Consider the following 27,482-nt stretch of genomic DNA (forward strand, 5'->3'; position numbering starts at 1 on the left):
TAGATAGCTGTAATTTATGCAGTGGCATCACTAGGGGTGTACAGACCGCAACAGGTGACACCTGAGAGGAGTGGTGGCACCTGGTTGAGCCCTCCTTCTGCTGTGTCTGTGGGGATGTGTGTGCAAAAGCCCGTCTGATGTGGGAGATCCTATTAGTAGCAATGCTTCTAGAAGCACAGCCTCTCACCTGATGGGAGCATGTACTTTCGCAACCACAGAAAACAAGTGGCAAGTTGGCAAAGTGTTCATTACTGGCTCCCCAAGGAAAATTAAGGAGAAGGAAAATTTAAGAAAATGGTACTCAATGAGAAAAAACCCTAATACTGCTGCAACAAGTTTGAAGAGTCTCATAGATTCCATACACTAAGGGAGCTTAGTTTCCTCAGTCACCTTAAAAAAGCAAAACAAACCAACAAAAATACAAATATCAAACCAAAGGTGTGCCTGATCATTTTTTTTCAATACTGTACAACCTAAACAACTAACATTTTTAACTACCTACTATATGGACCAACTTCATTTTTAAAAGAAATACATGTTTTCCCCTCTCTTTCCCCTCTGCCACTTAAAACTTTCCGTGTCTTTCCATCTTTCTGCTTTCTATCATTCTTTTTCATCCTTCCCTATGAAACTATAATTACATAGAAAATAAAACTGTGATAGTGCCCCGGTGTTACTATTTTAGTTTGGTGTTCATCCATCAGTTACTAAGTTACATTAGGGACAAGTTACAATAGGGACATGGATTCTGAGAAACAAAAAGCAACATAGTATCAACATAGGACATTTTGTGTTGTCAGAGCTTTGAGGTAATGTAACAGTTACAAGTAATGATATTACCTGTATAATACTGTACTACAGTTTCAGGTAGCAATGTTCTATATTATTTTTGAGAAGCAATGGAACAACCACTGTTTTTTACCTACTACTTCTATAATGATGGGTTTGGGGGGGGGGGTCATTTGGGGGTAAATTTGACAATTTTTCTATTTTTAATATCTTTTTGTAATCATAATTATTAAAATTTAACAAATGTTTAAACTCAATTGCTAATATGGCCCTCTAAAAATAACAAGCAATGAGTTAATTTTTCAATAGCAGCAATTTAATGGGGACACATATTTAAACATAATGTTCTATGGTCTGGGATGAGTTTACTATTTAGCACATACAGCATTTTCAAGGCCTTATTAAATGCTGAAAAACTTATGGTATATGGTTTAACAACACATCGGTAATAACAACACTGTAATTTTACACATATACCACTGAAAACTGAAAGTAGATATTATGACATTGCATATTATAACACTGGGTGATGAATCATTTCAAGTACTGTAGTTCAGTCGATGAAAATGAATAAACACTAGCAGGCTATGTTATTTTATATTCAAGCATTATCAAACTCAAAAGTATATTAATGCTAGTTTACATACCGAGAAAGTGTTTAGATGCACAAAATATAATCAAAACCTAATTTCAGTTTGTTCACCTTGCAACAAGAATCTACAGTATTATAAACTATTAAGAGACTGAGTTTTCAAGAAAACAAAACAAAAAGACAGCTAATTTTTTGTGGGGGGAGGGGGGTTGGAGGGAAGCAAGCAAGCAAGCAAACATATAAACAAAGATTTACTGAATGTGAATCCCCATGTCTGTCATATAGCAATTTCCTGATTCCCAACTGTGTTCCTGAAAGAGCCTGAAATTCTCAGGCTTCACAGTACTTATTTTTCCAGTTTGTTCAGTTCAGTATAAATTCATGCGCTGTCTCCGTTTATGGCTAATGTTGGTTCCTCAACTGAGGAGCAAAAGCCAAAGATTTAAGTTAATAATAATAATAAGTAGTAGTAGTAGCAACTACTGTTGCAATTCCTGGCAACAGAACTAAATAAAAAAATTAAAGAAATATGGTACACTATTTATAGATACAGGTCCAAGCTGTGCTTCTAAGAGTCATTTTCTTTGGTTCTAATCAGTACATTAATTAATCATAATGTCACTGCATGAGACTGTACACTGTATGCCAAGTTTAGAAGGCAACTGAGCAGCCCTACACACATGTAATTCCTAGAGACTAAATACATGCCTTGCTGTAGTTCAGAATGTCCTGCACCTTAGGGTCTTCAGCTCTGTTCTAATCTAAGAGGGACAGATGGCATCAGGGGTGTGACAGTGGTAATGATGATGAAAATGACATAGATCTACACTTTGGTTTAATCCTTTTAAAGAGTTTGATCATGTTTTTATGTTTGGGGGGAGGATTGGGGATCTTGGGATTTTAATGCATCTTTTTTTTAACTGTATGATTTTTACTGTTGTAATCTGCTTGGATTCCCTGAGATTAAGCGGAATATAAATAATAATAATAATAATAATAATAATAATAATAATAATAATAAACTCTTCTGTGCTTTGAATGAGCTTCTGTGAATGCAAAGTGTTGCTCTCTGAGCAGCCTATAGATTTGGATCCTAGTCCCACCCATAGGTTTTAACTGCTCTAAGAAAGAGTGGAATGTAAAGTTGGACATATGCATAAACAGTATGTAACTGCCTATGAAGATCAGTTCATTTAATGGGCAGGATGCAACTGAGGAATGACACTGCAGTTGGACCTTTTCTATCCTTGAACAAGAAAGCATCTGATATCTCCCTGCATGAGTACAAATTTGCTTCATTCTCCATGCTGATTGAGTCCAGTTCCATCCCTCCACAAGCCAAAGTTGCCATCAGTTGGCCAGAGGGGGCACTGAAGATACCCAGCTGCCTCTCTGGATGGCAGAACAGTTCAGCACTGTTCCAGCTACTACTGGATGACTTCATCCTCCCAGGATCCAGCATAAATAGACTGGTGGAATGTTTAGCTCCAGCAGTGTTATGTTGGATCTCAGCTAGAATATTTATTTGAATCATTCTTATCCTGTTGTTCAGCTTAAGTACAAGAGCAATTTATGAAACACAAAATACAAAACATTCTCTGCCCCTGGATTTCCAGTCTAAAACATAGGATGTGAAAGAAAAAAGGAGATGAGCAAAGAGAAAAACAAAAAAATCAGGCACCAGTTCTTAAAGATATCTAGTATGGTACTTTTTAGCCAGCTTCAAAGACTGGTTCAATTAAATTCCTCATTGTATTTCTTATTTAAAGCAAAACAGCACTGCTTGAATTACACAGGTAAAGGTAGGGAAGGGAGCATAATAAAAGCCACAAGGCCTGTGGCAAGTTCAATCTGGCATGTACCTCTGAAGTTTTCTAAAAATAGAAAGGTAAAGTTAGTCCCTTGACATGAATGTCTAGTCATAACTCATCTCTGTTACTAAGCAAAAGAGCCAACCTTATCTGAGGACTGCTCTGATGGTCATGTGGCACCATGACTGCACCGTGCAGCCAAAATTAAAAACTTTGCCAAGAGCTTATTTGCCAGTGCAAATAACTCTTTAAAAGGATTAATATTGACATTAGAATTTGTCAATAAACAGCTAAATGCTCCAACAGTGACTAATATGGTCAAATTATCTTTTTTCGAAGAGAAACCTTTTATTTACAGCAGAAGCCTTGGTTGTACAAGCATTAAAAGCTGCTGTTGGTCTTGCTTAGAGATGTAAAATTTCCAGAAATTTTGAAACCATGGGGGAAAAACCATTTTTTCTGGAAAAAATGGAAATTTTTAGAATTTTTTTTAAAAAAAATACAACATTAGCACTTTTTACAGATTGGAACTCACTGTTACTTTAGGCGTAATAAAATATGACTATGTACAATTTGATTTGGCATAAAGTTATCACAACTGGTATATTAAAATACAGTGTATTCAAACAACTGTGAAGTCGAAGGCTTTCACAACCAACATCCATGATGCCAACCACAGATGTTGGCGAAACATCAGGAATGAACTCTTCCAAAGCACAGCCACATAGTCTAAAAAACTCACAAAGAACTATTCAAAGAATTATTACAAATGGAATTTACTTTTTACTTAAAAGATTATTTGTAACAAATGGGGAAAAAAAGAACGAAAGAAAAGAAAGAAAGAAAAACCATCAACATTAGTAACAAAGAAATTTTTTTATATTTCCACTCCACAGTACTGAATAGACATAAAACACCCATTCCCTTAAAAACAATTGGGGGTGGTGGAAGGGAGGAGGGGTTAAGGCACGAAACAAATTGCCCCAAAAGGGCAGGCTGGAGGCAGCCGGTTTTCCTCCGGAGAGATGCTGCAGCAGCCAAACTGTGCGGCATCCCTCCACCGCAAAAAGAACCCGGAAAAAACGGGTTCTTCTTCAGATGCTATGCGGACGTCACGAGTGCGCCACTGCTGCACTCATGACTTAAGTGACGCGCAACAACGTGTATATGCTGCATGTCGCTGACATCACGATGGTGGCCTCCGTATGGAAAGGAGGACGCTGCCTGGACACTGCTTCTTGGCAGTATGTACAGGGCCTAAGATTCAATTAATAGGCATGAAATTTAATCAGACTCATTTTCTGATCTCTGGGCTGCTTTAGCACTGCAGAAATATTCCAGTTTCACACCACTTTGTCATGGCTCAATGCTAGGGAATCCCGCGAACTGTAGTTTGTTGTGGCACCAGAACTCTCTGACACAGAAGGCTAAATGTCTCATAACATCTGAAGTTGTTTTTTCAGGCTTTGAAACTATTAATCACTGGATCGGCAGGAAAGCAACTACAGAGATAATACCTGATGCAACTAAGAAAAATATATCGGTCCTTGACCAAAGCCTTGATCAGCTTGCACTTTATAGCATGAAAAACAAAATCAACACATAATTGATCACTCTAAGTCAAAACAAATATATATATATATATATACAAATGCTGAAACCCACATACCTCTTCTAAGCTGTGTAGCGAAGAAGCAGATACTGCCCGCGTACTGAGGGAGTGAAATGGTTCCTGACCAACCGTGTGCTGATGATTCTGCATTTGTATAAAAGGATTCTGTTGTGATCTATGAGGCAATGGAGGTATACTATAATGAAAGCCTTGCCCCATTAGATGACTCTGGTGTATATTAGCATAGGTCCATGACCCATCAGGTTGCAGATATTTCAAGGAAGGTGGGGTTATGTGTTCAGATGGCATGGTAAAGGATGGGTTGTACATCTGAGGCAAATGTTGCTGAAAGGCTGGGTTGTTGGATACGTCAATGTCTCTGTTCTCAGAGAAGTTAGGAAAATGGCCACTATGGTTTGAGTTGCATGATGGTGTGGGGAGTGCTGGTGGGCTTCTGGGCTGTACTTGTCTGTATTGCAAAAGTCTTGACTGAGGTGGTGGCATTTCAACAAGATCCCTGCTTTCATTTTGATCACGATGTGACAGTTCTCGAAGTAAATCTTGGAATCTATAATAATGAGATAATGATTGCCCAGGTGAGAACCAAACGTATAAAATTTCATCATATTCATTAAAAAAAATCCTAATGTTCAAAGAATCACAGAACACTTAACACGTAAACTGAATTTTCAAGAAAAATAGATGCATATATGCCACCTTCATACAGATCCATTATCTTCACCCTGCATTTTAAACTAGTCTACTATAATGCTAAGAGGTAGTTGCATGTGTAGCTGTAATCTCGTAACATCTCTGAAAACAGCTTCCAAATCTATTGATTCAAATATCAGGCTTCTAATGTAGACTTTTCTCCGAGGTAATGAGTGATATAAAACAAACTAGCAAAAACAAAATTTAAAAGCTGCAAGATAACATTATACTGTATATGCTTGACCATAAGTCGACCTCAGCTATAACTTGAGGGCAAGTTTTGGAGTCAAAATTATTGATTTTGATATGACCCATAGATAAGTCAAGGGTAAAATCTAGGAGCATGTAACAAAGGATATAAAGGATGCAAAGGAAAACAATGCCAAAGAAATTACAAAATTCTAGCAGGCATAACTATCTGAGCTCAAAAGAAAGGGTGAGTGGGTGAAAAAATAGAGGACCAGTGATTCCAGGACAGGTTACATTTTTGCCTTTCACCAGGGGATGGTTCCTTTTTTAAAATAAGTGCTGAAGTACAGTAATTACAGTACCTATATTGACCTATGGATAAGTCAACTCAAGGTTTTTTGGGTCCATTTTTGACTAAAATTTCTAGACTTATACATGATTATATACAGTACCCAATCTATCAATTATAATGCACAAATAATGTAAATATTTCTACATTATAAGAGGTAAGAAAAAATAACAAAATATAAATATTTCACTAATATCTCGTTTTCACTGGAAATAATTTTTGAATTGTTCCCACTGTAGAATCAAATGCCCCTTATTCTTAATGCAATCATTCAGAGTACTGTATTGGGTTAGAGAACAGTGGAGTGATTGTGTATCAACAGCAATAGTAACTTCATTTATATACCGCTTCATGATACTGAAGCAGTCTCTAAGCGGTTTACAACTGTAAGCTAATTGCCCCCAATAATCTGGGTACTTATTTTAGCGACCTAGGAAGGATGCAATCCTGAGTCGAGCTTGAACCCTGGCTGATATTGAACTCGCAACCTTATGGTTTATGAGTGAGTGGTTGCACTACAGGCATTTAACCACTGTGCCATCGGGGCTAAAAGACCATTTCTTGCCTTATCCTTAATTCTCTTCCACCAAGGTTAATCTCTAAAGTCTTCTTTTGCTTATCAAGTTCTCATAATTGTATATGTGACGAAAACAAAGGTGGTTGGAAGGCTATATTTTCTTCAACCTATTTGATGTTATGTGTTGTATTTTAATCTGTTGTTGCTCCCCACCTTGATAATGTTGATGATAATAGGTGGTAAGAAAGTATTTTTATTGCATGTCCATTTAAACTGGATGCCTGGAATAGGCATGCTTGAAATGGACTTCCCAGAACTGCCTCCCCCTTCTTTTGGAAGCATCCACTTCAAAAGAGATGTCAGGTAATCATTTGGAACCTTTCATTTCCATAGTAAGACTGCTGTTGTCAGAATGAATGGCAAATGGAAAGAAATGTCTATCAGGCTTGTCTATCATCAGATTAATTGTCCCACGAAGCCCTCAGAGGAGCTGTTTCTACTTGTGGTGTGTGTGTGTGTGTGTGTGTGTGTGTGTGCGTGTGTGTGTGAGAGAGAGAGAGAGAGAGAGAGAGAGAGAGAGAATGTGCTTGTGCTACCTTTAGCACTATACCATTAATGGGGTCCCTCTGTCCAGGAGTATTCCCTCCCACCCCATCTTGCATCTCCTGGTGCTCTGTTTCATACAGCATACAGCAGGAGAGTTGTCATGGGAATGAGAATATCCTTTCTTGGCTCTGGACACAAAAACCAGGTGACAAAAAGATATGGGGATAACCTGGGCAGGAGCCGCTTGGGTAGGAGCTGCTAAGGCCCCCTGGGCATCAGGCCACCATGACAGCTCTAGATTGAATGCGTGCCTAGAAGCATCCACCCCAGAAGACTCTTCAGAAAAGAGTGCATCTTCCCAACTTACTCCAAAAAAATGGATCTGGTCAAATACCCTCACAGAAAGCTGCAAATAGAGAATATAAGTCATACAAATTACTATGAGGGAGGCAAAAAGTCTGTGAACTGGTCCAATTGTGCTCACAGATAAAATTTCTTCCCAGCTCAGCCCTACTGAATCAAATCCAAAGCAAGATATAATCCAAATTTAGGGAGGGGAGTTAGGGGAGATTTATCTTGGCACTGAGGATTGGCACCAAAGAAGAGTCAGTTAAGTACACAGACCAAAGTGGGATGTTGTTCCCTCACATTAGCCTTCAAAGTCCTGTGCCACCAGCTCAGCTATGCTGATTATTTGTCAAGGGGGTCCTAGCAGCCAATACAGTCCATCTCAGCAGCTAATGTCATGTGCTGCACTTTCTCCCCATCTTCAATTTCTCACAAAACCCAGATGAAGGGCCCTGGTGAGTAGCAAATCCATTTGCTTGAGAATGGACTTTCTGAAATGTTTTGTAGGGGTTTTTTTGTTTTGCCTTTGATTCTTTGTTTGTTTTGGTGTGAATATGACCACGCTCATAATATTGCATTAACACTATGATGTTCATGTTTTGCAGTTATGGCGTAATAGGATTCTTAAAGCCTGGACTTTCTCTCACTAAGTCCACTGGCTTGACAGAGCAGAGAGAAGAACAGGACCCAGAAAGGCTGAGAATCCAAATTCCTTTAATGCTGGCAGTCCTCAGTGGAAATCCAGTTTCCAAAAAACCGAGGCCCCAAAACCAAAGAAAATGGCTGTTCATATAGGTAATTCCAACAATGAGGTCCCTAACAATGTATTCTATTGGCTGGTTCAAAGTGCAAACGTACAAAAACTTTCATTCAATCAGGACACAGAATTGTGAATACATTAAAATACATTTTTGACTCATTTGGAATATTCCATCACTCTATCACTTTGTGTGTTATTTCCCCCATCCAAGGATATTGTTCCTAATTGTTCTGGCTTTCAAAGCAAGCTAGTCGCCTTGATGCTTGCAAAGGTCAACTTGTTCTCTAAACATTTTACTGCAAATCCAGTTCAGCATTTTCTCTCTCGCACACACACAACCTTGACTCCAGAAAGCTCATTTCTATATCCATAGTACAGCCATTTCTATAAATCTATAGTAGGGATTTTAATATTAAAAATTAATCTATTTCAATGGTTCTTGTTTTTGTTTGCTTTCTGAAGCACCTTCAGAACAGTATAGGAATTTAGGGATGCAAATAAACTTAAATGACCATGACACTGCAATAAAAGAAGCATATGATCTGTTTTTATCTAAATGTTACCTGTTTGAGAATTAATTCCACAATTACCTTGAATACGTTGCCTCAGGTTCATCTTCTATATTGTTGGCAAGTTTCCAGTTTGCCCTAACTGGCTGTTGATGCAATCCAATTGGCTGCTGAGAAAGGTGGGATAAGTGAGGGTGGTGATGGTGAGAATAAGGAATATTGCCCTGACTGAGATAGGCGTTATGCTCATTCCATTGCTGTAGTCTTGCTTGCTGTTGCCTTAAGGTTTCCAAAGCTAAATTTCCATGAATACGATCTGTAAAACATTTTTTGGAGAAAAAAATTACCCAGCTCCTGTATTTAAGATGTTTATGTCAGAAAACTACAATTCACAATATCACATGGCACCTATGAACAGTCAACACGCATCACTTTTTTCTCCTTTTTGTATCTGTGAGCTGATACTGTTCTAAAAAATGTATCACCGATTATGAGTCTGTATAATAAATGGAAATCTGCAAACCTGAGACAGTAGCAATTTTAAAGGTGGCATTACTAACACAAAGCTGGCATGTCAACCTCTTTGTATTTTACAATACCCTCATAGGGCTAGTTCAAATCCAACATTCTTTCCTTAAAACCCTTTTTCTATTAAGCCAGGTACAAGCCAAGAGCATTGACACTAGTTGACCATGACCCATGACATAGGTCAACTGGTCCATGCACAATCTCTTAACCCTCATCCAGGTAGATTAACATTATTTCATCCAGTGCTTTAACCTGGGGGTTATGCAATGACTACAGGAATGTGTGTGAATTCAAAAACAATGGTATTCCATAATAACCAAACACCAAGAGCCAGAAAACACATGTTCACATAAGATGGAACAGTTGTTTTAAGTACTGTTAGCTTTCCTAGTGTGCAAAAACAGGGAACCAATACAAAGGCAATAGATATTTGTCCCAACTCTTTTCTGTCTGGAAAAGAAAAGAAAAAGAAAAAGAAAAGGACTCATGGAAAGTGGCTTAAATACTGAAACCTTGATTACAATTCTTCAGGTGACAATACTGTAAATGTAAGGTTTAGGTCTACAATACAATTCTATTATTATTATTATTATTATTATTATTATTATTATCATCATCATCATCATTATTATTATTATTATTATTATCCTTTATTTATAAAGCGCTGTAAATTTACACAGCGCTGTACATACAATCTTTTTAATTGGACGGTTCCCTGCCCTCAGGCTTACAATCTAAAAAAAAATTCTAGGCAACTAAAATGTCCTGCATGCCTAGATGAAGATTAAACCACTGCTCCCTGATGAATCTAAAAGGGAAAGGGGTTGTAGAATACTTATTTATTAGCCATGATCTTAAAACCACAATTCCCTCATTAGTAAACTATTAAATCATAGTTGCACTTGAAATGCAACAAGAAAATTGTTTAATCAAAATCACAGCCCCAAACTCCAAACAACAGAGAAGGAGGCGGGAGTACTTGCAGGCTCAATGTTCATTCTTAGCTTTCTAAAACATAGTTTAGAAAGTCAAGATCATTCCATCCAAAACATCTAGGAATTACCTGCTGTAGTAGAACTGCTTTTAAAGGATGGACTGTTGAAGCCAATATATTAGATGACCTTAACATCTGCCAGCTTTATAGTTCTATGAATAACGGGAACAGCAATTTTTCAGCAATATTATATTATGTCCAATTGTGTCTTCATCTTAGAAAGGAACAGTTATCAGATGCAAATACTACTACTAGGATGAGAGAGTCTGGAGTATGGATACAAGTGAGCATGAAAAGGCCCTGCTGAATAAGACCAAAGAGGTAGCTGATCAGTTAGTGCCCTCAGCTATTGTTACAATTACTGTGAGGTTTCTCAACTACGGTTCCGTGAAGGTTGCTAGGGATTCCTCAAGAAACTGTGACTGATTATATATCATCATGTTTTTATGTAGGGGTTTCCTGAAGCTTGAAATTTATTTCAATGGCTCTTCCAGGGTAGTACTTTCTAACTCTTTTGGAAATGTTTGATTAATGTTCGCACTCCGTACCTGCAAAAGTAGTATCACATTTGAAGATGTAAAAGTCTAATTTCTAATTTCTGAACCACATACAATACTGTAGGTAAACAAATTGAACTTCAAAAAAAAGCTTTTAACTCAGTGCATAAAATGCAAATCTAAATTGAGCAATTAGATTCTAATTTATTCAGAAAAAAACTGAGTGATGATTTGTGATTTGCCATTCAAAGATACAAGCCATACCTTATCACACATCCTGATAGGCACCCCAGGTTGAAAACACCTGCTCCAGGGTAAAAAGGTTGAGAAAGGCTTAAGCTTTGTCTGTGGTGACTGGCACTAGTAGGAATTCATCTAGAGGGGCAGATTCACAAGCCCTCAGCCAACATCAGGGGAAGGCCAGTCATCCAGGAGTGAAAATGGGACTGGGCATTAACGTACAAATACACATTGCAACTTGAGGAAGGTGCTAAGTTGGACAGCAGCAGCAGTGGTTTTGCCAATCAGCAGATGGTGGACCCACAAAGAGCAGTGGTTGTTGCTCTCTGTCCCTACACAGAGGAGGAAGACAAGCCTACAGTAGTTCTTCATGAGTAGGTATTTAAAGTGTTAAAGTGTACTCATTCCAAATCAATGCATTTTCCACTCTGCCCAGGTTATCCCATTGCATAGCAACCCCAGATCCATACATGCCCTCTCTAACATCCAACTGGCCTGGCCTAATGCGAAGGCAGACTGGGTCTGGTCCAGGAAAGTATTTTGGGGCCCTAGCTCACTATGCAACCACTCAACCTGCCTGCTTGTCAGAGGTGCACATCTGCAGCAAGAAGAGACTGAGTTGACCCTTAACAAACCACACTGAGCTAGGTCAGGCAAAAATAGAGTGAGGTGTGGGTGGTGTTGGATCTGATGGCCAAATTGGGTACATGAACAGCCTGCAGCACTGGTATCAAGGGAAGGCTGTTAGTGCCAAGCAGGCCTGGAACAGTAGTTCCTGCTTCCATTCCTGAAAATTAAATACTAAAATTGCCAGCTTCTGAGAACAGCACAAAGAAGTAGTAGCTCTCAGAGGTGCCAGCAGACTAGCAAATTCACTGCTTCTAACCTACCCATCTTAATTTGCCTAATAGGAAAGCCAGCCCTAAGACTAAGTCGAAACAGTATATCAACAATTTAAAAACAACCTAACAAGACCAATAAATACAATGAAATACAATACATTTAAAACACTAGAACAGGAAAGGAATTTTTTTTTTATTCAAACATGATAAATAAGTTAACCATAACAAATAAAAACACTCCAAAAAGGGAGCAACTATTCATGGCCCAAAAGGAACATGGGAACAATTAAAATATGTTCTTGTCTACTTCCACCTTCTTTCCTCAGAACTCTGTATCAATGCACTCAGCATAACTGGAAAACACTTTCTGCAATTTCTGAAGTAAGCATTACAGGACCCCCCCCCCCCCTTTTCTTGACACTGTTTAAGATGGATAGTTCAACCAACACATTCAGTCTTCAAATTCATCAGCTTATCAAAACCTGAAGTGAGAACATTTTTCAGTTTGGAATCATTGTGTTTCATTACAACTCACGGAATGTGGAAAAGATACCCACCTAATGATTCTCCTATAGGCATTCCTGGAGGATTCTCTTCAATGAAGTGGTTCAAATGGGAGGGCATCATTGGATTGTGCTGTCTCTGAGGGTTAATGACTTCTTGTAAAAGGGATGGAGGATGATGCTCTGAAACCATAGAATCTATGCCAGGGGAATGAGGTCTGTGCAGAACTGGGTTTTTAAAGAATGACAGGTTGGGTCCTGTTTGATAGACAGGGGAAAGCTGTGAAGGTGGCTGTTGTGGCTGCTGATTTAAATGATTATGCTGCTGGACAATCTGGTTTTGTTGGGGATGCATTTGGTTTTGCTGTTCAGACAAATGGTTTTGTTGTTGACTTAAGAGGTTTTGCTGCTGTTGTACAGGATATGGCTGTCTTGGAACTTGGGGTAGTTGCGGGAAGTGACGATTAGGAACAGCAAACTGGGCATGGGGAGGGGTAAGGTGAAGATTCAACTGCCTGGGGTTAATGTTATCTTTGCGATGAAATTTGGAATTAGGATAAGCAGTGCTGGAGCGTGATTCCGGGCTTCTATTTTGGGAACTTGCTTCTAAGTCAACCTGGAGGAAATTATACAAATTACTTCAGTTAAAAAAATCATTTAAGAAAACAAATTCAATAAAATCCCTGTGAGCTATGAATGTCCCAAGAAAATTGCTTTAATACTGAAGCAACCATATAATAGTAGCTAAAGGTGAAAAGAAGGTAATGAGTTAAGAAAAAGTACTGTAAATATTAGATACAGTACATTTCTTTTTGAACAGTGTAATTGTAAACTAATTTCACTGGTCATTTTAACTGATGTTAAATAGATTTTATAGCCATGCTTTAAAAATGAAAATAGTTTTCTAACAGAAATAAATACAAAATAGTTGAAGAATTAGATGCAACAAAGACCACGGCCATTTGTGATCTTATCTCTCTGTTCTTAAACTTAGCACCCAAACTTTCTCATCATTGAAATCCATTTTAGCAACTACTGTTATGGCAGAAATAGATTACCAGAAGCTTCCCTGCATTTATATCCTGCTGAATTAAAAATAAGCAGTATCAAATACTATTTACTTTTCAATAAAAACAAAGGCATCCTATATTCAATAAAAATGGCTTTATTTGCAAAGCAGCAGATTCCTTGGGGTCACTGCCCTTAGTTGATGATGGATTCTTTGTAATTCCTCCCATCATGCTCAACTGAAAATATTCCTCTTTACAGTGTTCAGGCGTATTTTAATCTTTCATATAAGTGTGGGTGTTTATTTCTATACACCCTGAAAGGTGGATGAAAACACATAAAACATTATAACTGAAATCATTAGCAATGTGTTAGCCAGCAATTAAGCATAGTTTTCACCGTTAGGTAAAAGCATATCATGGAACTGGAAGGGACCACAAGTGCCATATAGTCCAACTGTCTGCCATGCAGGAATACAAAACAAAAGCACTCCTGAAAGATGCCCATTTTAAAGACCTTTATTTAGAAAAATCACAGTGATTCTTAAAATAGAAAAATGAACATTTAACCTCCATCTTAAAATCACCAACTAACAGGGAAGCAGAACTATATGGAACAACTAACACCACAGAAAAGACTACAGGAGTCATTGCCAACTATTTGTCATATGAACTTACCCTCCTTTCACACCACCACCAAACAATAGACATCAATTCAGTTCTAATACGTTCTAAAGAGTTTGCTACCTAGCCTTTGTAGTTTAAAAATATGACATATCTGAAGTAACGTCTGTAAGGCACATGCATATAAAGTAAGAAACATGAACTCTATTTATTCACACACATATAAAGCTAATGAATTATGTCAAATAATATGTATGGTGTAGTGGTTTGACTCCCAATTTTGGAGACCAGGGTATGAATCCCTGCTGAGCCAAGGAAACCCACCAGGTGACCTTGGGCAATTCTACCACTCTCTCATCCTCAGAGGAAGGCACTGGTAAGCCCCTTCTGTACCACTCTTATCAAGAAACCCCAATGAAAAAGCTTTAGAGCCATCTTAGTTCAGAAACAATCTTGAAAGCACACAACAAGAAATCAGCACACCTGTTGATGGGCTGATCTGCCAGGAGCACCCACACTGCTTACATTGCATTGAATCAAAATGCTGGCTACAGCCACCTCAGCCTAGCAATCTTCCCAGTGCTGGGGCTTAGGAGTCTGTGATTAGCATCTACTATTTTAACTACCTCACAATGCCTCAAGGGACACAAAACAGTATCACTCAAGAGTTATGTTACATCAAGGAGTCATAGATATTGTGGCGGAATTAAAATTGTGGGGCCAAAAGAAGTAGAAGGAAGGCAAACATACCACTATTGTGAGGTCTACCCAGGGAACAATGCTGTTGCCAAGGGTTTCACTCAGGCAAGGACTGCACTAAGATCTCTGCCAAGCCTGGCCCTGGTACTAATCAAGTGTCTACTTACATGCAGTCAACCCTTGTGTGTTTGTAAGTTATGATCTGAATTCCTATAGTCTTAGGACCGAAACAGACGGCTCTGAAGGGGTGGCTTCAATCCAGCCTGGAGAAAGTCAGATCAGGGCCATAGCAACTGCATGCTGGAGCCCCAATCCAGCTTTTTGCTGCCCAAAAAGAGGCAGCAAAATTCCATTACTTTTTGAGCCAGCAAAAAGCTGGCTTTTCTGCTGCTGCCGTGGCTTTGCAGTTTGCATGTGAGAGCGTTGCAAAGCTGCCTGACATGTGGTTGGGTGGGCAGCATGACAACGGCTTGGGGGAAGCATCAGAGCTTGTGGCATCTAAATGGTGCACCCTGATGTCACCCATAAGCTGGCGCAAAGGAGGCATCTGTTTCCCCCCTTACTTTCTGCCATTTATAGAATTTGTGCTCTTTTCTACTTTATATGTAAAATCTGAAAAGAATTTTTTTCAACTTCTTTCAGTGCTAGATGGCTAAATTATCAAATTATATCAATTAAACCATCACCCTTTTGATTATCCTTTTCCAAACTTAATTCATTTTCATCAATAATCTATCTAGCAGCTCACAGATTTCACATCTACATTTATCTGGAATGACCTTCTTTCAGTAATTGTGCGCATTATGGAGAATGACCACATATAAAAAGATATAAAGAACATATACCTGTTTGGTTTCCATAGGCTTTTTTTCTGGTGTCCGGATTTTATTGATTTCAGGTCCTGTACCAGATTCATTTTTGCCTAGATATATAAAGATCTTTATTTACAGAGAATAAAAAGATATCACACTTATTTTCCTAGGTTCACTTAAATTATAGTCACCTACAGACACAATTATGAGTTATTAAAGAATGACAGTATTTTATCTTCTCCTGTTGGACATATATAGCATTTTCACTTGTTCATGAAATTATGTATCCTTTTCTGCTCACACTATTAATCAGAAAACAATAGCTCAATAGAAAACATTGTATTAATCAGAGCTGGGGATTAGGAGTAAGGAGTAAAAGGTTTTTACAGGAGTGGGAATTGCGAGTAACATTAAGAAAAAATATCTTACTCTGGAATAGGACAAGGAGGAACCCCAAAATCACCACTACTCCCCAGTCCTGGTATTAATTATAATATAGGATGGCGCAAGATTTCAGTGATTTGGATTGATAGTAATTTATAATTACTTTAAACTTTATGATTCTTAAAACTACAATTTTCTTACTCAAACTCCATAAAGAAGAGGCAGATTTAGAGAGTAGGAAAGCATTTTCTTTTAAAATTAGCACCGTTTCCGAACCAGACATTCAGAAAGGTCCGAACCAGCACCACAGGAGAGAGAGGAGAGGGGTTCAGTGCTTCTTTAAGGTGTCCCTGGGATGGACTAAGCATCTACTCAAGAGATGGGCACAGGTCCTTTTTTTTAAATAAGAGTTAAAATACAGTACTTACATTACACTGTGAATACATCAAACCAGGGTTTTTGACTAAAATTTTTACATTTATATATGAGTATATACAGTAAATATAGAAAAGTAATACTTGAAAGGGCTCCTGTACCTTTAATGATTGTGTAAAAGAAGAAATTTCAGCATGAGTTGCTTTTTGCCTAGTTACATGACAAATAACACCTGCTGAAATTCCCTCTTCTACACCACCATTAAAGGTATAGGAACCCTCTCCAGGTTTCATTCTGGCAACCCTACTAGCATCAGCCCTCAGTGAATTTTAAGCTGGACAAGGAGCTGGTGAGAAAATTACAGCTCTGCTTAGACACTCATAAGATCACTGAAAATTTTGAAAAACTGACAAACTGAATGAATTAGCAGTTCTAAAACCTGTGTTAAAGAACTAATACTAGTGACATTGTTTCTTACTCTTTTATTCCTAAATAGCTAAAATTTGAGTATCCTAAATTCAAAGTAAAGGAACAACTGTAGGAAATTAATCTATTCTTATGCAGATCTTAGAAAACAGAAACATTTACTGTATCAGTGAGAGACTGTCTTTTCTGTCTCATTATTAAAGCTTCCAAAGTTAGAGGTTTGTGCTGATTAATATTTTCCCCCTCTGTTTCTTAGAGGAACACAAAATCTTAACTTTACTTTCTTTCATATTTGCTTTTTATTAACCAAAATATTTACATCCCATCCTGTATCAATAGATATATAGCAAGGAGCAGACAACAGGGGGGAAATACACAGATTACACCATATATTAATTTAAAATATTTAAAGAAGTTTCTTAAAACCTTGAAATTATTTAAGACAAATTACTACATGTTAACAACACATGTCCTGAAGCAGAACTTCACAATCTAGTCAGGGCATGAACCAAGACACAAACATTTTAACTTGGCACACAAATGAAGCCTATGTTGGCATCAACAGGGGCTTCACAATATGTGTCTTCACAGAATGTATTATTTCCACTGGTGACACTAAGGCCCGAAACACACAGACCAAATCAAGTGGCTTTCAGCCACTTTGGGGGCATGACGCTCATTCCCAAAGCAGGTGGAAGCTGCTCCAAGGCCAAGCTAAGAAGGGAAAAGCTGACTGAAAAAGTAAAGACTTCAATCTGGGCTTGCCAGTAGCCAGCTTGGGACTGTGGCAGCAGCCAACTTCAGGAGTGGGCCATGCGGTTGCTGCAGTCCTGGCCCTATTGCAGCCAAAGCGGCCTCATGTGCTGCAGCCCTAAGAGGAGTTCAGAACATATCAATTCTCATCCAGGGGAGGTACACCTTCAACTGCTGAAGTGCCAAGTTGTTTAAAGCTTTGAATGTCATCACAACATATTATATTTGGATTGGGATGAGTAAAGACAGAGGAAACAAATTTCACCCCTGAAACTCCCCTCATGAGCTGCACAAGCACACTCGGGTGCACTTCTGGTCATAATGTTCAAAAATTTGGCAGCCATTAGAGGTCCTGGGGGTGCAAAAGAAAACCTTTGTGAGCAATTTTGGAACTTGGGGACCATTTTCAGGTGAAAAATGGCCACAAAATCAACCTGAATTTTAAAAAAAATGCTGAGGGAGCTTCGGGTGCCTTGAGGGGAGAAGCAAAATTGGAGTCTGAAGACCACCTGGGTCTGCAGGGCATGCTTCCCCTATTCCTGCTGAAATGTGTTCCTGTCAGGAATCTGGCAGCTGCATATTGCCTTAGCTGCATGGTGTATGCCATCACCAATGGAAGGACCATACTGGCTGCTTTTGCTCTAGTCTAATCAGAAAATTATCAGATTACTGACTACTGTGGCAAATTTATTCCAGTCCAGGAAAGGTCTCAACTGGCAGGCCAGCCAAAGTTGGCCCCCAGCATGTCAACCTATGATGTCCACTTGAACTTCTAGTGACAAACATGAATCCAGTAGTATTCCCAAGCTGAATTCCTCAACTGGTTCTTATTTTACAATTTAAATAAATGCAAGTTTGAATCTGTCTTGTGTGAAAATATGTTATTTTATAATAAATTAGATATTTAGAAGCTTTCACTGGCAAACCCATCATATTTTTTTCAGAGACACAGAAGATTATGTTAAATGAATTTCACAACACTGTATTTGTTTTTTTCTCGAGTTATACCATTAAAAGTTCAGGAAACTGAAATCATCTATTCAATTTTATTTTTCTGCTCTCTTCCACCAATGAGATTACTATAGCAAAAATAAAGGATGGCACGCCATATTTACTTCTGGAATTATCCCAGGTTTCATGAATTTAAATAAGTTTATTCACATGACTATATCCATGAACTAGTTAGAGTTCAATTAACTTTTGAATAACAACATTGTCTGGCATAGTACTGTGACATATATTTACAAAGTTGGGAAATACAAGAAGGTTTTCAGATATGCACCTCGGCACTGTGAGCTCTCAACACATGGATAATTCTGCTTTTCAGGGAGTTAATGAGGCAGATTTTTGAACTGCACAGCTTTAAGGGAAGTCATTCCAACATCACAAATGGAACCTAGGCAATTTCAATTTTGATACAGTAGTCAGTCCTTCAGCATTAAAAAGCTGGCTTGCTCTGAAATAGATTTTATGCTAATAATATTATGGAGTTCTATGCTTCTTGTTTCATAATGGATCCATCAGATTTGTTTTCCAATTTAAACCAAAGCGTACTTATTGAAAAGCAATGGAGCTACCAACATCAGCACAGCAAGTAAAATTTGTCATTTTTATTTTTAAAATGTTACTTTACGTCATAGTTACAACAATAAATCTACAGTTGGTCCTCCACATTCATGGAGGTTAGGGAAACAGGATGCCAGCGAATGCGGGAAAAATGCAAATGATGAATTAGACTTACCGTGAAAGTGCATTCAGAGATGGCCGGAGGAGCAATCGATGACTGATGGGTTTCCTTGTGCCAACCAGGCCCATGCAGGAATTCTAAGTTCTAAATTCTTTTTCTGTTAATTTCTGTTGAACTCCTGCCCTCCTCTTTCAGTTTATGTATAAAGCCTTACCGATATCAAAATTGTATTTCAACTATTATTTAACTTTAATTATTATATTAAGGGTGGGTGTGGATTGGTCCTCCGGCCATCCCTTCATAGTAAGTCTAATTTGCCATTCACAATATGGCTGGAGGAGCAATCCACAGCTGATGGGATATACCCAAGCCCTTTCACTGAGTGGGAATAATCCATTGATAAAACAGGCTGTAGAACAGTCCTACCAAACGCTGCCTTAGCTAATTGATATTTATCAATTTTGTAATGCCTTATGAAAGTTGACGGTTCACTCAATCCAGCAACTTCACATATCTCTGGAATTGATCCTAATACCAAAAAGGCTGATGTAGTTACCATAAACCTTGTGGAATGTGCCCAAATGTGTTCTGGTCTCGTTTTGTTTTCCCAGTCATAGCACAGTAGAATACATGCCTTTATCCATCTGCCAATCATTGTCTCCAATGTTTTTTGCCCAATGTTTCTTGGGTTGTATGAAACAAATAAAGATTCTGTTTTTCTAAAAGATCTCATCCTTTTTATACATGACTTTATTGCTTTCCTTACATCTAATGTTTGACATCTTTTTTCCTCCGGATGTTTCAGATTAGGACAGAATGTTGGAAGGTAGAGAACCTCTGGAATCATCTTGTGGTTTGGAGATTTAGATATGAATGTTGGATCCAATGTCAAGACCACCCTATCAGTCTCTATTTTACGATAATTAAGATTTACTGATAAAGCTGACAAGTCAGAAATCCTCCTAGCTGAAGTAATTGCTACTAAAAAAGCCACTTTATAAGACAACACCCTAAGTGTGGCCTCTGATAAAGGTTCAAAAGGTGGTTTTGTCAACCTATTGAGCACTAGATTGAAGTCCCATGATAGAAACCTATGTACTGTATGTCTAGTTGAAAAAGACTTTAGAGTTGCTTCTCTTAGGAAAAGCTGTACGTTTCATTGAGCAGATAAGGTTATACCTTTAAACTCCAGATGACAATGCTGATATTTGTCTCTTTAATGTATTTGGTCTCAGACCTTTCGTCAAACCATCTTGTAGCAATTGCAACACATGTTGAACGTTCACCTCACTGAACTGTATATTTTTCGGCAAACACCACCTTCCAAATGCTTTCCATGTCCTTGCATATATTGCTTTTGTTGAATCTTTTCTTGATGACATTATTATTTCCACTACTTTCTCAGAATATCCCATTTGCGTTAAATTCTGGTGCTCAATTTCCAAGCCATCAAATTGAGCCATCTAGGATTTGGATGTACAATTGGACCCTGACTCAAAAGATCTTCTTTGAAGATCTGGTATGAATATTGCATGGACAGTTTCTGTGCTGCCAAGATCACTGTCCAGATAGATTCGGACAAAGCTTCTACGCCTGAATCCTCCAAGCCACCAACGGGAGATTATCCATGTCCAGTTGGAGAACGGTCCTGTTGTGAAGAGACAGAAGGTCGGGCTGTAACTCCAAACAGAGGAATGTCCTTTGAGACAGATGAAGAAGCGGTGCACAACAAGGCTGTCTCGGTCACCAAGGAGTCACAAGGATGGCATCCGTCCAGTCCACAATAATTTTGGACACTATCCTCGTGAGAGGGAACGGAGGGAAGACATACATCATCTCAGTGGACCACTCAAGCTGGAAAGCGTCCCCTTGAAAGTTGAGTGACCAGATTTGAAAGCAAAACCTTGGACAGTGAGTGTTGAAGGGTGAAGCAAAGAGGTCGATTGTTGGTTTGCCCCAGAGTTGGAAGAGAAAGTCTACCTTTCTCTGAAGATGCCAGCCACAGATGCTGGCAAAACGTCAGGAAGAAACTTTTCTGGAACATGGCCACATAGCCCAAAAAAACCACAAAAAACTATAGAAAGTCTACCGTCTTGGGGTGGAGATGCCACTCATGGCAAGGGTTGGAGGACCTGCTCACAGTTGGTCTGCCAGGTCGTTCTCATCTCCAGGAAGGTGAATGGACTGGAGTAGGATCACGTTTTGGATGCACCAATCCCAGATGTGAAGTGTTATTTGCAGAAGTGTCTGGGACTTTGTTCCTCCTTGTTTAGGTAGTACATGACGGTGGTGTTGTCCGTCAGGAGAAGTACTACCCTGTTGGCAAGGAGATTCTGGAAAAACCTGAGAGCCTATTCTACGGCAAGTATCTCCAATGCATTGATGTGCAGCTGCTTTTCGGATGGCGACCACCTGTCATTGACTGTGAAGCCCAAGACATGGGCACCCCAACCCTCTAAGAAAGCATCTGTGGTGAGGGTGATCTCCACCTGCAGAGGCAGAAAGGGCATTCCGATATGAACATAGTCGGGTTCGAGCCACCAGCGCAAGGCTCTCTGAACCGGTCTTGGAATGGTGAGGAGCTTGGATGGAGAATCTGACAGGGGGTCGACTACGGAGAGAAACCATGACTGAAGAGGCCTGAGGCTCACCCATGGAGTAACAAAGGTGGTTGATGCCATGTTGCCTAACACGACCTGAACCAGACGTGCTTGTATTCGTCTGTGAGGAAGGCAAGCCCGAATTGCACGGGAGAGGGCTTGGTATCTGTCTTCCGGGAGACAGGCCATGCATGTCTCTGAATTGAGTGTCATCCTGATGAACCTGACCCGCTTGGACGGGTTCAGGTGAGACTTGTCGACACTGATCATAAAGACCCAATAAGTGTAAGAGGTCTAAGGTGAACCGGAGATCTTGAAATAGCTGGTCTCGGGATGGGTTGGTGAACAGCCAATCATCCAAATAAGGTAAGACTGTGATCCCCTTTTGGTGTAGACAAGCTACAATCGGTGCCATGCACTTTGTGAACACTCTCAGTGCTGAGGACTCTGTATTGGAACATCTCTGTACCAATGGCATCTGTACCAATGGCAAAGGCAAGAAAGCGCCAACGGTCCTCTCAAATTCCAACATGGAAATAAGCATCCTTCAGGTTGAGTGTTGTGAACCAGCAGTTTTTCTGCAAGAGTGGCAGAATGGAAGCAAGGGTTAGCATTCTAAATCGGTGATAAACAATTAAAGTGTTTAACTGACGCAAGTCCAGGATGGGTCTTAGACCAGAGTCACTTTTGGGGACAGTGAAATAGCGGGAAAAGAAACAGTATTGAGACCACGATGGACCCATGGGTTCGATAGCACCTTTTTACAAGAGTGTGCACAATTCGTCGAGAAGAGTGTCTGAGGGGTTAGTGGGGTGAACCACTCTGGTGACAGGGAACTCACTGAACTCAAGGGCATATCCCCTACAGACAATTTTGAGTACCCAAGAGTCGGACATTATTGAGGCCCAGATGTTAAGATGGGGCCTTAATCTATCCCCAAAGAGGGTGGCAATGGAGTGCGCAGCCCCATCTCAGAACCTCCTCTTGCCTTGTTTGGAGTCCTTCTTCTTATAGGCCGGTTGGAAGCAGCACTGAGAAGGCTGGCAACATCCAGGAGAAGCCGAGGAGGATTGAGATGGCTGACGTTGATGAGGCCTATCGGGTTTGGTATTGTTGGTCTTGTTGTTGATAATGAGACTGGTACTGAGGGTACCAAGGGTGCTGGTATCCATATCGAGGTCTGGGGTTGAGGTTGGGAGCAGAAAGCATGCCATGCTTTCATGCCGTGGTCTTCATATGGTAACAAAAGTTGAGTTTTTCATCAGTGTCTTTGTGGAAAAGGCCCGATTCGTCAAATGGCATATCTTCTATCGCAGACTTAGCCTGGGGAGTGAGGTCTGAGCAGCAGAGCCAAGCGTGTCTTCTAAGGGCTATCGATCCTGATAGAACTTTTGAAGCACAATCAGTTGAGTGTCTTGCGGAGATTATTTGTTGACCGCCAACCAAGTGGGCTTCGGTACAGATCACCGCAGCAAACTTCTTCCAATCTTCAGGAAGCTCATCTATAAAGGGCTCTAGCTTTTCCATCAGGTGCTGTACATAAGCCCCCGTACATGCTGCATAGTTGGCAATCTTCACATCACAAGGTGCATAGGCACAGAATGTTTTGGCCAAGGTGTCCAACTTCTTACTCTCCTTGTCTATGGGGGAGGAAGATGAACGAGGAGTGAAGGCAGTCTGGGAGCCTTCCACTATGGCAGAATTAGGCTTGGGATGCTCAAAGAGCCATCCTGAACTGGATGGGGCAGTACGGTATAGGTCAGTGATGGCGAACCTATGGCACGCGTGCCAGAGGTGGCACTCAGAGCCCTCTCTGTGGGCACACATGCTATTGCCTTAGCAAAGAGTTTGCCAGAGTTTCTTACTAGAAAGCCAGAGGGACGTGGCACTTTGCAATAAATAAGTGGGATCCGGGTTGCAGTTTGGGCACTCGGTCTGTAAAAGGTTCTCCATCACTGGTATAGGTTTTCTATCTTCCTTGAAGTAGAAGAAATGGAAGCCCAGGGCCGTTTGGCAATCTTTTCTAAGGCCGGTAGATATGCCAATGACGGAGGGGCCGGAATGCACCCATGAATCTGGCGGTCGACCGGGTCGAGAGCATCATCTTCCTGTTGATTGACAGGAACCTGTTGGTTGGTCCAAGAAGGCCCTGACATCATCTGTAGGGCATGGTGGGTCAAGATCTCCCAAACACAAGGGAGAACGGGACCTGTTCAGCTCTTCAGGGGATGGAGAGCGAGACGGTCTAGAATAACGGTCCGGAAAGCGTTTCGGAGAACCACATCTCGATTCTGCAAAGAGCTGAGAAGAAGTGTGTGAGAAGAAATGGAGGCGGCTGGATCACGCAAGATTGCATCGAGGTGATCATCTTGGTTGCAACCTGCTGTATAAGACGCTTACATAGCTGGTGTGGGTCCACAGGCAACAAGTAATTTCCCATCTCAGCATCAAAAAACAAATCAGGGTAATGATCAAGGAGCTCACTGTCGACATCATCATCATCCACCTCCTCTTGAGGCTGGGGCTCATCCGCCTTGGTACCTAGGGCTGCACGGTCCCGTCGAGCCAATGCTTGTTTGACCGGAGATGTTAACACAGGAGGATCAGAATCCCAGATCTCTCCCTTGGATTCAGAGCCAGTATCCAGGTGCACCAGGTCAGTGTTGACATCAACCACAACTGGCTGTCCCAAAGGCAGAGAAGATGTTGCCGAGCGGATATCATCCGGTACAGGAGGAGCACCAGATACTGGGATTGGAATAACAAAGATGGTACTGGGTGATCTGTGACAAGCTTTAGGTACTGGAGAGGCGGAGCGAGCCATTCTCAAAGACCGGTCTGCCTTGTGGTCCGGAGACCTCTCAGACCTCTCCTTCTTCCTCTTAGGAGCCTTTTTTGGTTCATCTCCATGATCTTTGGAGACCTTAGAAGATTTTCCTTGGTCTTTCCCCCTCTTTTGTCAGAGGATTTGGAGTGGGCTTTACGAGCCTGAGAGGATTTTTGCAGCCGCTCAAGCTGAGTCTCTGAGACAGAGGCTGTAGAAGTGGAAGCCTTCTTCATAGCATGCCGCCTTAAGCTTCTGGTCCCTATTTTTGTGGGCCTGAGAGGTCAGGTCTTGGTGTTGTGTGCCTCCCCAAGGCAGAGGACACACAAATCGTGGCCATCCAATGTAGGCATGTTGCCTCCACATTTGCCACAATGCTTGAAAGAGGCCATCGGAGCAAAGTGACCGAGTTGGTGATCCGGCAAGATCAGACGAGGCTACCAGAGTCCAAAGACAGATCGAGAGAGTGGTCAACAATTCAAGCTAGAGGTCAATTCCAAAGTGAGATTCTGTAAGAGCTGTTAGCACTGAGAACAGAGTTGCAGAGTGCGGTGGAATGAAGGAATTGGAGAAAAGCGGGTCAAGCAGGGGCATTATATGGGATGGATGGAGCTACTGCCAAAAAGTTGCAAAACGTTGCAAACTAAGTTTTGCCTAGAGATTCTAGAAGTTTCCAAGCTAGCTGTGCAGGCGCAGTAAAAACCCATTTGTGTGATTCGCAGAGACCAAGAAGAATAAAGTATAATATTGCTGTACTCCAAGGAAGTTACAACCTTGCCTTCTCATAGAAGAAGGTGCCAGTGGAAGAAAAACAAAACAAAGAGAGTTGAAGATTAAGAAAGAGTATCTAAATTCTTGAGACCAAGCAGCATCAAACACAGTATGTTCCAGTAAGCTTTCTCAGAATATGGTATAGTAATTTTCTACAGACAAAACAAATACATTTCTGAACCATGCCAGGAATATATTAAAACAAAACAAAGGATAACCACTCACTGATACGATTTTGTTCAAGTTGCTCTTTATCTGAATGCTGAAGCTGCTGCTGTCCTATACTAACTGGTGAATGATGTCCAAGACCATAGGGTATAGGAGATCCACGTCCGTGTGCTTGTAAGAGATTCACATTATATGCCATGGCTGCTTGATGAGTAATGATTCGAGGATCAACGGCAAACCTACTTTGATACCCAGTCCATGGTACCTATGTAATAAACAAATGTGAACAGTTTTTGTTTATAGCTTGTTAAGTATGCATATTAAAAAAAGTAATGCAGTGCCACAAAACTACTAAGTGTAAAAGACAATGAGGAGTGATGGTACTTTCAGAAACAAAGAATGCCAGTATACAGAGGGGTTTCAAAAATCAGAAACTCACTGAGTAACTTACCAAACATCATCATCCCTCAACCTAGCATAATTCATAGTTACTGTGAGAATAATAACGATTAAACTCTCTATACACCATTGTGAGTATTACCAAAACTATCACAACAGATTTAGGAGCAGTTTATAAAGACAGTTTCTAAAATGAGGGATATAAATAGCAAAAGGGACACTGGAAATGCATTTGTGTATAAAAAGACTAGAAATCATTTGTACAAGCAGATGAATCAAAAACAGGTAGGGGGCTGGTAAAGAAATAGCTTGTCCAGATTTCACTATGTTGCCTTCTGGCAAAGAGAAGGCAGTATTTCCAAAGAGAATGGGGAACATTTCTACTACAGAAATAAAAGAACAGCATGTGTGTTACTAGAAAAAAATTAAAACATAATGGTAAGAACAGACTTCTATAAATCTTTCCATTGTTGTAATGTCTCAATTCTAGGACAACCTACTGAGTTTACAAAGAATCTCATGGACACGTAGGTGTATGAGTAAATCTGCCCACATTCCAAGATTAAGGCCTAATGTTAAATAGAGTGGTCCCTTCTTTTACGTGGGGATCCGTTCCGGACCCCCCCCCCCCACGTAAAAGAAATTGTATATATGTTAGAAGTAATGGGGCTTCCGGCACTCAGCGCCGCTTCTTCCAGCGTTGCTTTCAGCGTATAATGCGCCTGCATATGATGCAGTGTATTCAAGGAAAGCTATAACATTACATTCTTGAGAAATTAAACTGATGCTAACATAGTAGTCAAGTAGATATGGTTAGACAAATTCTTATGTGATTATGATAAAGGTCATATTTTAGTAATTATAATGCTTCTTCAGCAGACGCTATTTTTTCCTCAGAAATACAATTCACTTCTTGAATGCTAGAAAGAAAAAAATGACAGCTCTTGAAGTATTCTGACTTTCCTTCTAGTACCTGCAAACTAAAGTTAGCCCTTCTTATTCATGGCTTTTTTCATCCACGGATTCAAGCACCCACGGCTTGAAAGTGTTGATTTTCCATTTTATATAGGGGACAATATTTTGCTATGCAATTATCTTTAATGGGACTTGAGCATCCACAGATTTTGTTATCCATGGAGGATCCTGGAACCAAACCACAGAGGTTAACAAGGACCCACTGTACAATAGAAATGTATACTCCACTTGTCTTCAGTATATGGCCAGAAAATAGAAGGAAAGAAGAACATGGAAAGCTTCCAATTAACTTAAAGTTTATGTTAGAAAAATAAACAAAAACAGTTTTTTTCATAAACAATTCTAGTTTGTGATAAAGTATTAAATCATGGCACGGATGTGTAACATATTCAGCACTGAAGGTCATACAGAAAGTATCAAGAACCAGATGGTCAGTTTATAAAATCAATTTATAGAATTGATCCTTCTCTGCAGGTAAGTAGAAGAGAGAATCCTGAATTGCCAACCCCCACCTTGCATGCTATCCAGATATCCCTCTACATCAGAAATGGACAACATGGCCCATAAGACCTTACAGACTTTACCACTGTGATTCGGCTTTAAAACAAAGGTGCAAGTCCCACACGTCTTGATTTAAAGTG

At 40.0% G+C, this 27,482-nt stretch overlaps 1 protein-coding gene across 3 annotated transcripts in view; it reads right to left on the bottom strand.

The window, feature by feature from the left end:
* The window catches only part of HELZ (helicase with zinc finger), a 183,029-nt gene that overhangs the window by 14,939 nt on the left and 140,608 nt on the right, over window positions 1–27,482 (bottom strand). For all 3 annotated transcript variants that reach the window (XM_089540895.1, XM_089540888.1, XM_089540904.1), the window contains 5 exons: window positions 25,525–25,732; window positions 15,513–15,589; window positions 12,392–12,953; window positions 8,815–9,049; window positions 4,862–5,372 (listed from right to left, as the gene is read on the bottom strand). In XM_089540895.1, coding sequence (XP_089397021.1) covers window positions 4,862–5,372; window positions 8,815–9,049; window positions 12,392–12,953; window positions 15,513–15,589; window positions 25,525–25,732 — 1,593 coding nt within the window. The remainder of the gene's footprint in view (window positions 1–4,861; window positions 5,373–8,814; window positions 9,050–12,391; window positions 12,954–15,512; window positions 15,590–25,524; window positions 25,733–27,482) is intronic.

Source organism: Sceloporus occidentalis, unplaced genomic scaffold (assembly GCF_023333645.1).
Source record: "Sceloporus occidentalis isolate IW3139 unplaced genomic scaffold, rSceOcc1.0.p SCAF_1, whole genome shotgun sequence".
NCBI classification, from domain to species: Eukaryota; Metazoa; Chordata; class Lepidosauria; order Squamata; family Phrynosomatidae; genus Sceloporus; species Sceloporus occidentalis.